The sequence below is a fragment of the Erpetoichthys calabaricus genome, chromosome 2 (assembly GCF_900747795.2).
Source record: "Erpetoichthys calabaricus chromosome 2, fErpCal1.3, whole genome shotgun sequence".
Classification (NCBI taxonomy): Eukaryota; Metazoa; Chordata; class Cladistia; order Polypteriformes; family Polypteridae; genus Erpetoichthys; species Erpetoichthys calabaricus.
Genome location: NC_041395.2, coordinates 47,190,045 through 47,206,470, shown reverse-complemented (window position 1 = coordinate 47,206,470; position 16,426 = coordinate 47,190,045). Strand labels below are relative to the sequence as shown.

Sequence of the window (16,426 nt, the reverse complement as noted above, 5' to 3'; positions counted from 1 at the left end):
TGTTTTCAAGACACAATTCACAGTTGTAAGAGGTCATGGTCCTGCAAGACACAACAGTTTAGAAGCCAGTGCAAGGGATCTTTAAGCATCTTAGATTTTTGAGATTAAATTTAAGTGCATTGGTGTTTATGATTGATTTTTGGTTTAAGATTTCCTTGCACTGCGGTGGGTTGGCGCCCTGCCCAGGATTGGTTCCTGCCTTGCGCCCTTTGTTGTCTAGGATTTTCTCTAGCAGACCCCCGTGTCCCTGTAGTCAGGATATAGTGGGTTGGGTAATGGATGGATGAATGGATTTCCTTGCAATTCATTATCAGTACGAGTTTGCTTACCAGTTTGGATTTAGAGTTTGATTCTTGATTCTTCTGGTATTCACATTTGCTTAGTTTTGGTTCTGATCCATCTCCTGATCCTTTTTGCCAATTCTTTTGTGTAGCATAGTAGTGTGTGTTTAAGAAAACAGTTGGACTAGTCCATGCTGTGACTCAGCTGAAATACTAGCTTTTTCCTGGCACTTTAAAGCAACGTAAAGACTGTGGGAGGGAAAGTATATTTTGCTTTTAACAGCAAACAATAATAAAGTAAACCTTAATTTTAGAAATTATAAGACAGGAATGACATAAATGAGTTCAGTCTAATGAGTACAACAACAACAACAACAACATTTATTTATATAGCACATTTTCATACAAAAAAAAGTAGCTCAAAGTGCTTAACATAATAAAGAAAACAAAAATAAAAGACAAAGTCAGAAATTAAAATAAGACAACATTAATTAACATAGAATTAAGAGTAAGGTCCGATGGCCAGGGAGGACAGAAAAAACAAAAAAAAACTCCAGACGGCTGGAGAAAAAAATAAAATCTGCAGGGGTTCCAGGCCACGAGACCACCCAGTCCCCTCTGGGCATTCTACCTAACATAAATGAAATAGTCCTCTTTGTATTTAGGGTTCTCACAGAAGGACTTGATGATGGTCATACTGACTTCTGGCTTTTAATCCATCAATGTTGGAACATCACAGTGCTTTGAGTAGATGGTGGTGGCGCAAGCCGCCCCCACAAAGAAACCGGAAAAAGAAACAGAAGAGAGAGTAGGGGTTAGTACGGATTTTAGAGCCACCATGAATAGTTATTATAATGAATTGAATATACAGAGTATCAGGATTAAATTAAAGTGAAGTTATGAGAAAGCCATGTTAAAGTAATGTGTTTTCAGCAGTTTTTTAAAGTTCTCCACTGTATTAGCCTGGCAAATTCCTATTGGCAGGCTATTCCAGATTTTAGTTGCATAACAGCAGAAGGCCGCCTCACCACTTCTTTTAAGTTGTGCTCTTGGAATTCTAAGGAGACACTCATTTGAGGATCTGAGGTTACGATTTGGAATATAAGATGTCAGACACTTTATAAACCATAAGCAGAATTTTAAAGTCAATCCTGAATGACACAGGTAACCAGTGTAGTGACATCAAAACTGGAGAATTGTGCTCGGATTTTCTTTTCCTAGTTAGGATTCGAGCAGCTGCGTTCTGCACTAGTTGCAAACGATTTATGTCTTTTTTGGGTAGTCCTGAGAGGAGTGCGTTACAGTAATCTAGTCGACTGAAAACAAACGTGTGAACTAATTTCTCAGCATCTTTCAATGATATAAGAGGTCTAACTTTTGCTATGTTTCTTAAGTGAAAAAATGCTGTCCTAGTGGTCTGATGAATATGCAATTTAAAATTCAGATTACAGTCAACAGTTACCCCTAAGCTTTTTACCTCCATCTTGACTTTTAATCCTAATGCATCCAGTTTATTTCTAATAGCCTCATTGTATCCATTATTGCCAATCACTAAAATTTCAGTTTTCTCTTTATTATAGTAAAATATATAGCCTTAGCTGGGCATTCAGATACTGGTAGCTTTATTATATGCAGCCTTAAGAGAGGCTAGATAAAGATATATGAATAAACTGCACCAACAGCCTATAGATGCTTCGTCATTTTATCAGGTTCTTTACACTTCCATTGAAAAAACTCACTTCTAGACCCTTATAGTGCAAACTTCTATGTTCAGCCTAACTGAGTCTTGAAGAACCTATAGTTCCTGGTTGTCATATTGCAGTCTAATAATCAATGGGCATGGCTGCTGACCTGGACCTGGTTTAGAGGTGAGTGTGTAATCCATTGTCTCAGTCTTAATATCACAAGATTTAGTGTCAGTATTAAGAAATTTAGGCAGCCAGATCTCAAAAAAATGTGATAAAATCCAACCCCTCCACATTTCTGGGAAGTGAACAATACGTACCGTTTTTCTTTTTTGTCTTTCTCTAAACTGTCAGTACTACCAGTCATTTCTTGCACCTGCTTTTCCAGTGCCTCCACATGAGCATCATCTGAATTAGCAACTGCCTCCACCAACACAATTCTTTGCTCCACTTCAGTACAGTGATGTTACTGTACTGACTCAGAAAGAGGCAGTGAGAATTTTTAATGAAAAGGATCAAGAGATAAAGGCCAATAATTTATGCCAGTATCATTCCCAAAAGTCTGACTGGTCTGTCGTCACATTTAAAACTTTAATCTAAAATCAAAGACTAATAGTAAAAGTAAGTTCATTAACTAGGAAAACTTTTTCTCACAAGAATCACACACCAACACTATGTTTATCTAAATCTCAAATATGCCAGAAACACACACACTGTACTTTATACTGTAGCTCAGATGATGTCATGCATCTCACATTCCTGGAGAATACTGATAAGATTTCAATAGCAAACAATGATAACAACAACAACATTTATTTATATAGCATGTTTTCATACAAATGAAGTAGCTCAAAGTGCTTTACAAGATGAAAAGACAGAAAAAGTATAAAAATAAGATTAGGCAATACTAAGTAACAAAGAATAAAGTAAGGTCTGATGGCCAGGAGGACAGAAAAAACAAACAAAAAAAAAACTCCAGAGGGCTGGAGAAAAAAAAATCTGCAGGGGTTCCGAGGCCACGAGACCGCCAAGCCCCCACTGGGCATTCTACCTAACATAAATGATGTAAATCAGTCCTCGTGGTTTTCAGGCTTCAGGTGGAAGAATTAGATGATGATAGTCATGTTGAACATCAGGCCTTTGATCCATCAATGTAGGTTCAGCATGGTGCCTTGATCAGGTGGTTGTAGCGCAGATCAATAGCAGAGAAAGTAGGAGTTAGTACGGATTGTGGACTGCTTCACTGACAGACTGAGGAGATCGTTCCTCCTCCACACTATGCGACTCTTCAATTCCACTGAGGGGGGGAGGGGGGGGGCATGGGGGTAAACGTTAACATTATACAAAGTTATTGTCTGTTTTACTTGCATTTTTTATCACTCTTTAATATTGTTTCCTTATCAGTATGCTGCTGCTGGAGTATGTGAATTTCCCCTTGGGATTAATAAAGTCTATCTATCTATCTATCTATGTATCTATGTATCTATCTATCTATCTATCTATCTATCTATCTATCTATCTATCTATCTATCTATCTATCTATCTATCTATCTATCTATCTATCTATCTATCTATCTATCTATCTATCTATCTATCTATCTATCTATCTATCTATCTATCTATCTATCTATCTATGTATGTGAAAGCCATGTCAAAATAATGGGTTTTAGCAGTTTTTTTAAAATGCTCCACCGTAGTATCCTGGTGAATTTCTATCGGTAAACTATTCCAGATTTTAGGTGCATAACAACAGAAGGCTGCCTCACCACTTCTTTTAAGTTTAGCTCTTGGAATTATAAGCGGACACTCATTTGAAGATCTAAGGTTACAATCTGCAGTGTAAGGTGAGAGGCATTCCAAAATATAGGATGGAGCAAGATTATTTAAGGCTTTGTAAACCATAAGCAGTATTATAAAGTCAATTTTAAATGCCACAGGTAACCAGTGTAGTGACATCAAAACTGGAGAGATGTGCTCAGATCTTCTAGGATTCTAGCAGCTGCATTCTACACTCGTTGCAAACGATTGATGTCTTTTTTGGGTAGTCCTGAGAGAAGTGCATTACAGTAATCTAGTTGATTTTGAATTTTTCAGCATCTTGCAAAGTTATAAGGGAACTCATTTTTGCTGTATTTCTTAAGTGGAAAAAATGCTGTCCTAGTGATATTATTAATATGTGATTTAAATTTTAGGTCAGAGTCAACAGTTACCCCTACATTATTTACCTCTGTTTTGACTTTTAAATCTAATGGATTAAGTTTATTTCTAATATCCTCATTATATCCATTTTTGCCAATCACTAAGATTTCTGTTTTCTCCTTATTTAGTTTGAGAAAATTACTATTCATCCACTCAGAAACACAAGTAAGACATTGGAGTATTGAACCAAGAGAGTTAGGGTCATCAGGCGCTATTGATAAATACAGTTGTGTGTTGTCAGCATAGCTGTGGTAGCTCACATTATGCCTTGAGATAATCTGACCTAATGGAAGCATGTAGATCGAAAAGAGCAGTGAACCCAGGATATATCCTTGTGGAACACCATATAGAATATCATGTGTCTTTGAAGTATAATTAGGTATAACAGAATAGTAATAACAGAATTTTGTACCTGTTAAGTAAGACTCAAACCAATTTAAGACACTACCAGAGAGGCCCACCCACTGGCTAAGGCGATTTATAAGAATATTGTGATCAATGGTACCAAAAACAAATTCTTACTTGGATGATCTGTACAAAACTTTTTTTCAAAACTTGGCAGGATCTAATCAATAACATGTTAGAATAAGCATTTAAATTGAGGAAGCAGATTCTCTCCCCTCTTTTTTATTCTATTTACAGTATTTTTCTTCATGTTTTTATTTACATATTTTAATTATTATTAAAGTTTTACTCTGCTGGCCTAGCTCTCTTTCTCATGGGTGGGGGTTGATTTGTTCTGAACCTAGTTTTGTTAAACATGACTTGCTTGTGTGGAATATTATTTGATTTTAATAAAAACAATAAAATGTAAAAAAAAAATCATTGGATGGTTACATTAGCTGACCATAATGAGAATGTTATGAAAATACATTACTGTTCTGCATCGATATATTGTATGCTTTGTCTTCACGCTGGATTAAGCACATTATTGTATGCTCTTCACTATGAAGTACTGATCAGGTAGTAACAGAGACAGCGCCCCGAGTATATAATGCTTGCAAGACAGGCTTTGCAGGTGTTAGTTATTTGTAGTGACTAAAGCTTTGAAGACACAGAGAGAGAGGTTCGCACTACTGCCTCACATCTCCTGTCACATTTTTGGACTAAATAATTGGTTCAACATTTCAGCCAGATGCTTCCTAGCCCTCCGGAACACATAAAAGGCCATTGTATCATTATAATCTACTCAAAACCACTTCAGTTTCTCCCTCCCTATTGACTTCAGTGCACTTCACTGAGTTTTCCGAAATTCACCACCATTTATGTGTTTTTGCTGAACATGAGGCAAATCAAAATCAGTGGGGTTCTCTTATCACTAATGAAGACATAGCCTTATTTTTGTTATTAATTCTTATCCATTGTAATGTCAGTAGAATTTGTCCTATGATATATTGAGAATTAAATATACCCTGTGAAAGCTTCACCATGTAATGCTTTGTGTGTGCATTTGGTTGTATTATTTTTGTATATTACTATAACATCAGCAGAAAATGAAAAATGCACCTGACTACACCAATACTATAAACATTGTGAGGCATGAGATTTCCAATCTTTTTATATAACATTTGTCTTTAAATTTGAGTTATTTTTAATTATGTATTATAGCTTATTACATTCTGTATATTGTCTACATCTTCATATCATAAGCAGACAGGTAAGCAGTGCTGTATACTTTGTGAGGTAGTAAACTTTAAACCACAATGTTGCTGGTAGACAAGTCTCTTAACCTGTTTGTACTCCACTCGTAAAAATGTGTGTGAACAACTGAAATATATTATGATCATGTAAGTTGCCTTGGATAAAGACACTAGCCAAATACAGTAAATAATAATGATATTGATGGTTAATCTTATTTGTAAATTTCAAGCTTCTTTATAATAATAGATAATTCAGGTATTTCTCATTGCAACATTGGTGATCATAACTATTCAAATCATAGTCTTCCTGAAACCTCAATAATTAGTAAAAATACAATAAAAACACATAATTTTGGGAAGGAAGTATTTAATTCCATTACTACTTTCAAGGTAGTTGATGCAGTTACAGTATATGGGATAGCAAACTCAAATCAATGCAATGTGTTGTTTTTGGAGAAACTTGCACATTTGTTGACCAATATACAAATTTCAAAATGTCATAGGCATTTTCATTACTAGAAGTTAAAGTTTTGGAATTATTAATGATATTAGTGTGTTTTCTTTTATTAGGTGCTAGCCACCCTACCTGTCAAAGACATGTAATAGAATAATTTAAAAATATTTGTTATTTCTTGCCCCACGTCTACTTTCAGCACCTTTCCTCTGTGTCTGTGTGTGTCTGAACGTCTCTTCACTGGTGCTCCCTGACTTGAGTATGTTCCCATAAAGCCTGCTTCTCAAGCTCTATTATTATTATTGAGACACCTTTCTCACCTCACATCTTTTGAAGGCAAGTCTTTCAGCGTACTTCCTATGTCAGTTCTTCTAATCGCGTGTCTAACAGTTGTACTTCCTCCTTCGTTCACATCACCAAAGCCATACAGACTAATCATATTGCTGTAAGGATATACACAGATCTTAGTGTTTTATTATATAGTAGATAAATTCTAATTAAAGTTACAGCATTCTTCTTAGTAAAATAATACACAACAGGAGTTACGAAGATTTCAACAACAACAACATTTATTTATATAGCACATTTTCATACAAAAAAAGTAGCTCAAAGTGCTTTACATAATGAAGAAAAGAAAAATAAAAGACAAAGTAAGAAATTAAAATAAGACAACATTAGTTAACATAGAATAAGAGTAAAGTCTGATGGCCAGGGAGGACAGAAAAAAAAAAAAAAAAAACTCCAGACGGCTGGAGAAAAAAATAAAATCTGCAGGGGATCCAGGCCACGAGACCACCCAATCCCCTCTGGGCATTCTACCTAACAATGAAATAGTCCTCTTTGTATTTAAGGTTCTCACGGGAGGACTTGATGATGGTCATGCAGACTTCTGGCTTTTAATCCATCAATGTTGGAACATCACGGTGCTTTGATTAGGTGGTGGTGGCACAGGTCGCCACCACAAAGAAACCGGAAAAAGAAACAGAAGAGAGAGTAGGGGTTAGTACGGATTTTAGAGCCACCATGAATAGTTATTTTAATGAATTGGATATACAGAGTATCAGGATTAAATTAAAGTGAAGTTATGAGAAAGCCATATTAAAATAATGTGTTTTCAGCATTTTTTTAAAGTGCACCACTGTAGCCTGGCAAATTCCTATTGGCAGGCTATTCCAGATTTTAGGTGCATAACAGCAGAAGGCCGCCTCACCACTTCTTTTAAGTTTTGCTCTTGGAATTCTAAGGAGACACTCATTTGAGGATCTAAGGTTACGATTTGGAATATAAGATGTCAGACATTCCGATATATAAGACGGGGCAAGATTATTTAAGGCTTTATAAACCATAAGCAGAATTTTAAAGTCAATCCTGAATGACACAGGTAACCAGTGTAGTGACATCAAAACTGGAGAAATGTGCTCGGATTTTCTTTTCCTAATTAGGATTCTAGCAGCTGCATTCTGCACTAGTTGCAAACGATTTATGTCTTTTTTGGGTAATCCTGTGAGGAGTGCGTTACAGTAATCTAGTTGACCGAAAACAAACACGTGAACTAATTTCTCAGCATCTTTCAATGATATAAGAGGTCTAACTTTTGCTGTGTTTCTTAAGTGAAAAAATGCTGTCCTAGTGGTCTGATGAATATGCAATTTAAAATTCAGATTACAGTCAACAGTTACCCCTAAGCTTTTTACCTCCGTTTTGACTTTTAATCCTAATGCATCCAGTTTATTTCTAATAGCCTCATTGTATCCATTATTGCCAATCACTAAAATTTCAGTTTTCTCTTTATTTAGCTTTAGAAAATTACTATTCATCCATTCAGAAATACAAGTAAGACATTGTGTTAGTGAATCAAGAGAATCAGGGTCATCAGGTGCTATTGATAGGTACAGCTGTGTGTTATCAGCATAGCTGTGGTAGCTCACATTGTGCCCTGAGATAATCTGACCAAACGGAAGCATGTAGATTGAGAAGAGCAGCGGACCCAGGATAGAGCCTTGTGGAACACACTATAGGATATCATGTGTCTTTGAAGTATAATTACCACAACTAACAAAGAATTTTCTCCCTGCCAGGTAGGATTCAAACCAATTTAAGATACTGCCAGAGAGGCCCACCCATTGACTAAGGCGATTTTTAAGAATATTATGATCAATGGTGTCTAATGCGGCACTCAGATCTAAGAGGATGAGAACAGATAAATGGCCTCTGTCTGCATTTACCCGCAAGTCATTTACTACTTTAACGAGTGCAGTTTCTATGCTGTGATTTGTTCTAAAACCTGACTGAAGTTTATCAAGAATAGCATGTTTATTGAGGTGGTCATTTAACTGCATAATGACTGCCTTGTCTAGAATTTTACTTAAGAAAGGCAGGTTAGAGATGGGTCTAAAATTTTCAAGAGCAGAGGGGTCAAGATTATTTTTCTTAAGTAGGGGTTTAACTACAGCAGTCTTAAGACAGTCTGGGAAGACCCCCGTATCTAATGACGAATTTACTATGTCAAGAATATTATCAATTAGCACGCCCAATACTTCTTTGAAAAAGCTTGTTGGTATTGGGTCAAGGACGCAGGTGGAGGGTTTCAGTTGAGAAATTATTTTATGTAAATCAGGTAAATCTATCCTGCTGAAAGAATTTAATTTGTTTGCAACAGAGTACTGGGGTTTAGGAGGATCCTCAGTGTTGGGGAGATATACTATGTTATTTCTAATATCATTAATTTTTTGATTGAAAAATACAGCAATAGCCTCACAGGTTTTACTGGAAGTACTTTGGAGGCATTCCTTTGAGTTACCTGGGTTTAGCAGACGATCAATCGTCGAGAATAAGACTCTGGGATTACTAGCATTGTTATTTATAATCTTAGAGAAATAGCAGCGCCTCTCAAAACGGACTGTGTTATTGTATTCTGTTATTTTAACCTTCAGTATTTCATAGTGGATAGTTAGTTTAGTTTTCATTTTAGTTACTACTGTAAAATCACTGTAAATTCTGCAAGGTTCCTTGTTCATTAATAATCCTTTCTAAAAAGCAGGTTACAAGCAATAAATACAATAAAATTCCTTTATTTATATTAAGGTAATGCAAAGAAGAAAGACTATTTACTAATAACTGTATCTCACACAGGTACTTATAGAGGCCAGTGGGAGAATGGAAAGCGCCATGGCTATGGAGTTCGCCAGAGTGCCCCATACTGCAAAGCAGCACTGCTGTGTTCTCCACGACGCTCCTCCATGAATTCACTGAGGAGTGGAGCAGGTGGCGGCCCAGTATCTGAACCATTGGACCATACATCCCAGACTGTCAAAGTGACGGAGAACAACATACCTCCATGCCTTGCAGGAGTACAATTTAGACTTGACTCTAAGTTGCACACATTCAGGTGGATGAATAACATTCACAATGTACCTGGAAATGCTGACTCTTTACCAACATGTGGCTTGAGAGCTGGCTTTGTGCTCACACAGCAGCTTGCCAACATTCCCACAGTTGTCTCTGCACAGGACCAACGTAGATACTTCTCAGCCAAAGGGAGATCTTTATCTGCTGCAGCAGCAATGTCAAGAATGAATAACGTTTCTCACTCAATGACCAAATACAACTTCTTGCTTCGTAGATCTTCGTTACTTAGTGGGCTACGGCTGAGACGTTGTGAATCCAGAGGCTCACTTTCAAGCAAGCGTACCTCAGTTCGCAGTCAAGATGTTGGACCAAGTACTGGGAGTTCCCTGGCCACAGGTCTCTCAGAGGCTGAATCAGAAACACTGTCAGGAAATTATCAACACGGAGCCCCCTATTTTGTTACAGACGGTTCTTTGACAGAGGTTTATGCTGGGGAGTGGAAATTGGATAAACGCACTGGGTATGGACAGAGTAAACGTTCTGATGGTCTGAGTTATGAGGGTGAGTGGCTGGGAAATCGTCGACATGGATATGGTCGAACTGTATTTCCTGATGGTAGCCATGAAGAGGGAAAGTACAGAACAAATGAACTTGTGGACTGCAGAAAATTTCATAGTCTGATCCCACTTCTGAGGAACAAGTTGCGTGAAAAAGTGGAGCGAGCTGTAACAGAAGGCAGAAGAGCTGCTTTGATTGCCAGACAGAAAGAGGAGCTCGCTATGATCAGGTGAGGAGAGGTAAAGAAGGTCAAGTAAGTTTTGATTTAATACTGAAAGCTAATGGGGAGGGTGTGTATAAACTAAGGATAATAACTCAGGCATTCTTCTTTGTGTCTTGGGTTTCTGTGTGCTTCTAACTTCAGAGCAGCCCATGCTCGAGTGAAAGCTGATGAAGCTCTTGCTGCTGTGGAGAAGGCCTTGGAAGCATCTCATCTTGCAAGAACGGTAGCCAGTCAGCTAGCACCTCTGCTGAATGACTCAGGTAAATTCATCACTGTTACATTTATTAATAGAATGGCCTAGTGGCTAAGGAGCAGCTCATGAGTAACGAATTCTAATTATGCACCAGACTTACTGTGGTAGGTACTATGCCTAATTTCTCTTGTGGTCCAATGGTATTGAAATGGTTAAATTTAGTCACAAGTTACTGGATCATGTCCTAAATACATGGGGCTACAGGCAAGAATCAACCCTGGTGTGGTGCAGGCTAAAATTGTAAGACTCATTCATGCACATATCCACCCTCACACATTCTGGGTGAATTTAAAATCATTAATTAAAGGTTCTCAGACATCTCTGGAATTGGGATGAGAACTAAGAAGAACTGCGGAAACCCACACAGGGTGCATAAATTCCACAAAGTAAGTAAGTAGCTAGGAATTTAATCTATAGAGCTCAGAGTGACTAACCTAAAGCAAAATTAAGTCCTATTGTCTGCAGCAACAAAGTTGTGTTAAATCATTTTTACCTGTATTTATGAATAACGACATGCAATCTTCAAATGAGAAACAAATAAAAAATTACTAAAACTAATTTAAAAAGTAAAAATTTGTTAATTTTTTTATATGTACAGTATATACGTTTCCTAATAAATGGATTTATAAATTAGATGTGGTATAAACAGTTACCTTCCAGAATCACACAATAGGCTACAGTAATTAGCCTTCTTAGTGCAGCCTTAGTTAATCTCATCATTTCAGACTAAAATTAATGTTATACAGTAGTAAATCACAAAGTAATGGGTCAGCTATGGGTAACAGGGAACTTTAAGCATACATTTTTTCAGGAAATGAAAAAAGTAGGTTGGTTACTGGGCAGTGGTTAACTGCAATATGTCACCTGACATTGGGGACATTGCTTTGAATTGAGCTGTTTTCTTAGAAAAATCTTATTTTATGACATTCCAATTTTTCTTTTTTCTTAGCTGCCACTCCATGGCTTTTAGTTTAGACTTTGGATTGTTCTTATAAATTTGATTTATCTGATAACTATCAGAGTTATTCTGTGTATATGTTTTTTTATTTTTGTGATGTCAACATGCTGCGATTTTGTGGTTTGTTTTCAATGACGGACATTGTCATTGTTTACACTATTTTCATGCCATACATTTAATAGTAATGATGCCCATTACCTTCATAACATTGAGTGGAGTTACAGAGTGTGATTTTATCATTCTGTCATTATAAAAGATAGTACAGAGCAAAGACTGATGTCTGAACTTTGATTGATCCAGCAAGATCAATTTGCATAGTTAAAAACAAAGAATATTTAGAAAGAATGTGTTTTTGACTTACATTAAAGACTTTGCATTAGAATTTTGTTTGGATTTAAAGATTTGATTTTTTTCTTTTAATCATGCCTGGGCTAGGCTTCTGACAATTCTTCTGAACATTCCAATGACTTTCATTTTCACAGTTACAAAATAAAAAATCCAACTAAAAGGAAAACATCTTGGGCTGGGCAATATATCATATGTTTGGTTTGATATTGAATAAAAATGAATATGTAAAATTCATTATCACGATGAATAGCGTTATTATTATTACTATTATTATGATTTTTTTTTTTTGCATTTCACATTTCTCTGAAATGATCAAATCTCAGTCAACATTGAGCAGCACTATATGCATTTTTGAAAAGGTAGCTTTCTGTTTTAATCTGTCAGTTTAAAAGGTAGCTTATGTTAGTTTACTTATAATTTTTACAGACCTATAAACATACACTTTTCATTAAGGTCCCTGAAATAAATAAACTAGCCTAACATGATCAGAAAATGTAATGAAATGTATACTGGTTATTTTAAGCATTATTCCATGATTCCTGTTTTCTTTATCCTTGCCAACTTATGCCAAGGATTCATTATCACCATCCAATCAATGCACAACATCAGAGAGTTTTTTACAGCAAGATAAAAAGTAAAGTAAATGTAAGTAGTGCAATCAATCAAGTCATAGGTGGTAGTGAACAATGGAGGGGAACATAATGTTTTAATGTTAGCTTATTTTAGAGATTCTTATACTTTGAATTAAGTTAGTCTTTAGCAATGCATTCCTAGTACCAAGTGACCATTTAATTTTTTTTGCTGCAGTATGTCTCTTATGCAACACCAGTTTGAGAATTATTTAATTTAATTTGTTACTGTTGTTGTTATTGGATTATTATTTATGCCCCCCCCATGTTTATGACGAATCTGCATCCATGACAACATGAACCAAATGAAGATAATCATTTTTCTCAGTTTGTTGGCATATAAAGGAAAAACAGTTTGTGCCAAGGATGGCCCAAGGCTTATTGGTTAAGAATATAGATAAATCTCTTCCAATGATGTCCAAATCTCAGAGCGTCCTAAATAAACTTTTGGTCCCATATGGTAATTCTGATACACACAGTAATGTGTATATATAGTATAGTCCACAGGTTAGGACACTAACAAAAGCTCAGAAGCATCCTATTTTCTTCATGTATTCCCCGAGTGTCACAGAAACTGATGGTGGTTGTATGCATTTTTTGGAATAACCTATAGTGCCAGCACAGATCATCAAATATATATGTAACCCATACAGTTTGATGCAGTTATCAGTTTTCTTTCTTCCTGCACTGATGTTGGCCAGGATCTACTGTGGCAATCTCTGTGCCTCCTGAAGACCATGATAAATTTGTTGTGATATTCAGAGTCATGTTGTTGACACTACACTATGTTGTTAAAACTGCTACATAATTTGTGTTAAAGTAATCCTTCCAGTGTGTATATGGAAAGAGTAGACCTGTTGTGTTTGTTAATCAGTTTAATCACAGTGCTGTCAAAACCCAGTTTAATTATGCAGTGGCTGTGGTATTTGGCTGCACAGTTATGGAAGAAATGGAAATAAATTCAGGGGCTGAAGCAGTGGCCTTGTAGGCCTCCATTGTTTAAAATCAGTTAAGAGCTCTGGTACAGGCTTCCTCAATTTTGAGAAGCAAGCCTGTTCCTGAAAACCCCTTTATGAAGTGAATTTTGTAATGTGAATGCATAATTACCATTAATTTAAAAGAAAAAAAATTAAAGCATTCAATGACCCCAAGCATGCCCCTAATTGTTGTCCAAATAGCACCAAAATAGTTTGAAAAATAACAGAACTGGTTTAATAATAATATTACAAATCAAAAGAAATCTTAGTAAGACATTTTCTTCATTGTACTGTTTAATAACACTGTTTACTAGAATTGCACCAACTGTCTGGTTCTGATTATCAATTTTTGTTATTAAAAAGTGTCCTGTTAGAATCATGTGGTCTGTTCAAACATATTTTGTGCTGACTGGTGTGGATAACTCATTTTATGAAGCAATTATTGAAACTCATTTTGACAGCATTGCACACTCCTTAATTAGGAGTCGAACCTTAAAGCGCATTTGCTGAATGTGATTTCCTTTCAGTAAACTGTTTTATAATCCTGCCTCCAAGCAGTACTGTTCACAAGCAAATGAAATTAAACTGCTTAAATATGATATAGTTACCAGAACTGGTGTCAGTAAGCTGATAGCAAACCCAACAAAATGAAAAGATTTTCCTGCTTTGCACTGTGTCACAGACAGGATGCATCCAAAGCGCAGGTACTTTGAAGGCACTTCTGTGCAAAATTAATTCACATCAATACAGTATAGATGTTTGTAAATTACTTCAACATTAAAGGATAGGTTTTGTGTTTTTTAAGCCAGAGTTATTTTTTCATAGTCATGGTGTAAATTAATTTGCCTCATGGAATTGTGTTCTTAAGTGAAGCATTTTATATAAATCTGAAAAGATTCCTAACCTGCTCTTGTGCTTTAAAATGCAAGTAAATGGTACTGGGCTCCAAATATGAAAACAAAAGTCTTAAAACTTACTTAATGCATCCAGTTTAAAGCAGCAAAGGTTTAGATTCAAGAAACATGCCAACCACATTTCTGCCACATGCTTATGACAACAGAAGTAAACTCAAAGTAATACATTTTATTACAGATTATTGGTACTGTTTTCTTGAGGTTAGGATACATTTTTTTTTATGAAGTTTTGACATTTGTTCTGGGGCACCCCTAGTGCTGGCACACATACTGAATCATATGGAAGCTCATTCTTGGCATTCAAAAATACATTATTGTGTTATTTTGCAATGATTATGCCTGCATAACAATGCCTGCTGCTGCCACTGTCATCAAGCACATGCCTACTTTGGTAGTGACAGCTAGTGAGAGAGAAGCTGAGCAAGTGCATAGCATGCAATCAAATGACAAGAACTGAACAAACATTGTAGGTATACATTTAGCTTTAATTACGTTAAAGTTTAGTAAGTTTAGTACAAATGTTTTAACATAGGCAGAGTGGTAATTGCAGAGTTGTCAGTCACACCTCACAGCTCAAGAGTGTGCATGGAGGTTGCATGGTCTCCCCAAGAATTTACGGACTGATTGGTATTGGTCAGTGTGTTTAACTGTGAAAGATTACCTGTTTTACATCCTTTGATTGATTTTATGTATACAGTGTGAGGAATGGCCAGGATCATTACACCTCCATAATGGAAGGTTGTGTACAGAACAGAGGCTGCATTTCACCTTTGGGTATCAGCATTCAATAATGTCAATAATGGCACTTGTAGACAATTTTTCAAGATGAAAAGTATATGCTGGAGGGAACCATGTCCTTGGGATGAAAGTTTGCCATAGAGGAGCGAGTAGGATGGTTAAGTGCACAGCTGGTCTCGTTTTAAAATGGCTGATTCTCTCAACAACATTTTGCTTTTTTCCTTCTTAACCAACGTGGATTCACTATTTTGCAATATGTGTGCAATCTCAAGATAATCAATACTCAATAAAACTCCTGGCTTGAAAAATTGATTGCATCTGAAAGTTTTAAGGCTTTTGTTTTCATGTCTTAACCCTGGGACTGTTCATTTCTATTTTAAATTGTAAGAGCAGGCTATGTATTTTTTAAAATCTATAAAAAATGCCTCACTTTAAAACACAGTTTCATGTGTCAAATTAATATATACCACGATTGTATATGAACAGCTTCAACTTGAAACATACTGCACATATTCTTTAAAGGAGAAATCTAAAATAGTAATAAACTCTTTTCCTGAGGCTACTTTTCAAGACACTCCCCACCACCTACAAGCAAAAATGTCACTCTATAAAAGCAAACCTACATAGTACAGTGGCCAGCACATTGCCCTGAAGATTGGTGGGGGTGTATATCTTATTGACAGCAATGTAGCACATGGGTACACAACCGTGGTGAATTGCAGAGAAAGACAGAACACATCAGGCAGAAGGCCGCTCAGTGGCCCTGTCCATACTACTTGAGTGAGGACATGTAAGTAGCTGTCTCCTGAGGCCCATAAAAGCATGAAAATGGTTAATTAGATAAATTAGTGTTTTGCTAGTATTTTTCCAGTTTTTTTGCTGCCCTAGGTGAAGTTGTAAATGGCACCCTGCCACCGCCTTTGCTTTGAAAGGAATCATCACTGCCAGACCTGTACATTGAGACCTGGAGATAGGACTAGGGACAGCAAAGTATTTAAGACCTTGAATTTACATTTTGAGAGTCTCGAGTCTGTTTATAAGACTGTCTCAGAAAAATATGCTCTTGGGGTGCCATTTCAGAAAATAAGTAACAATCAGGATGTAGTAGTAGTTTTTATTTATTTGCTTTTAACGTTTCTCTGAAGAAAATTAAAAAAGTAGTTATACTGAAATTACTGCTAAAACTGAGATATTGCCTCCATAGGTCTCTATTTAAAATAC

The 16,426-nt window shown here is 36.2% G+C and overlaps 1 protein-coding gene and 1 long non-coding RNA gene across 2 annotated transcripts in view; one reads left to right on the top strand and one right to left on the bottom strand.

The window, feature by feature from the left end:
• The window catches only part of LOC127526571 (uncharacterized), a 463,174-nt gene that overhangs the window by 327,515 nt on the left and 119,233 nt on the right, over positions 1-16,426 (bottom strand). The window lies entirely within an intron of this gene.
• LOC114645859 (junctophilin-4-like) overlaps positions 1-16,426 on the top strand; it is a 188,118-nt gene that overhangs the window by 131,273 nt on the left and 40,419 nt on the right. The window contains exons 3-4 of the mRNA XM_028793732.2: positions 9,392-10,394; positions 10,530-10,648. Coding sequence (XP_028649565.2) covers positions 9,392-10,394; positions 10,530-10,648 — 1,122 coding nt within the window. The remainder of the gene's footprint in view (positions 1-9,391; positions 10,395-10,529; positions 10,649-16,426) is intronic.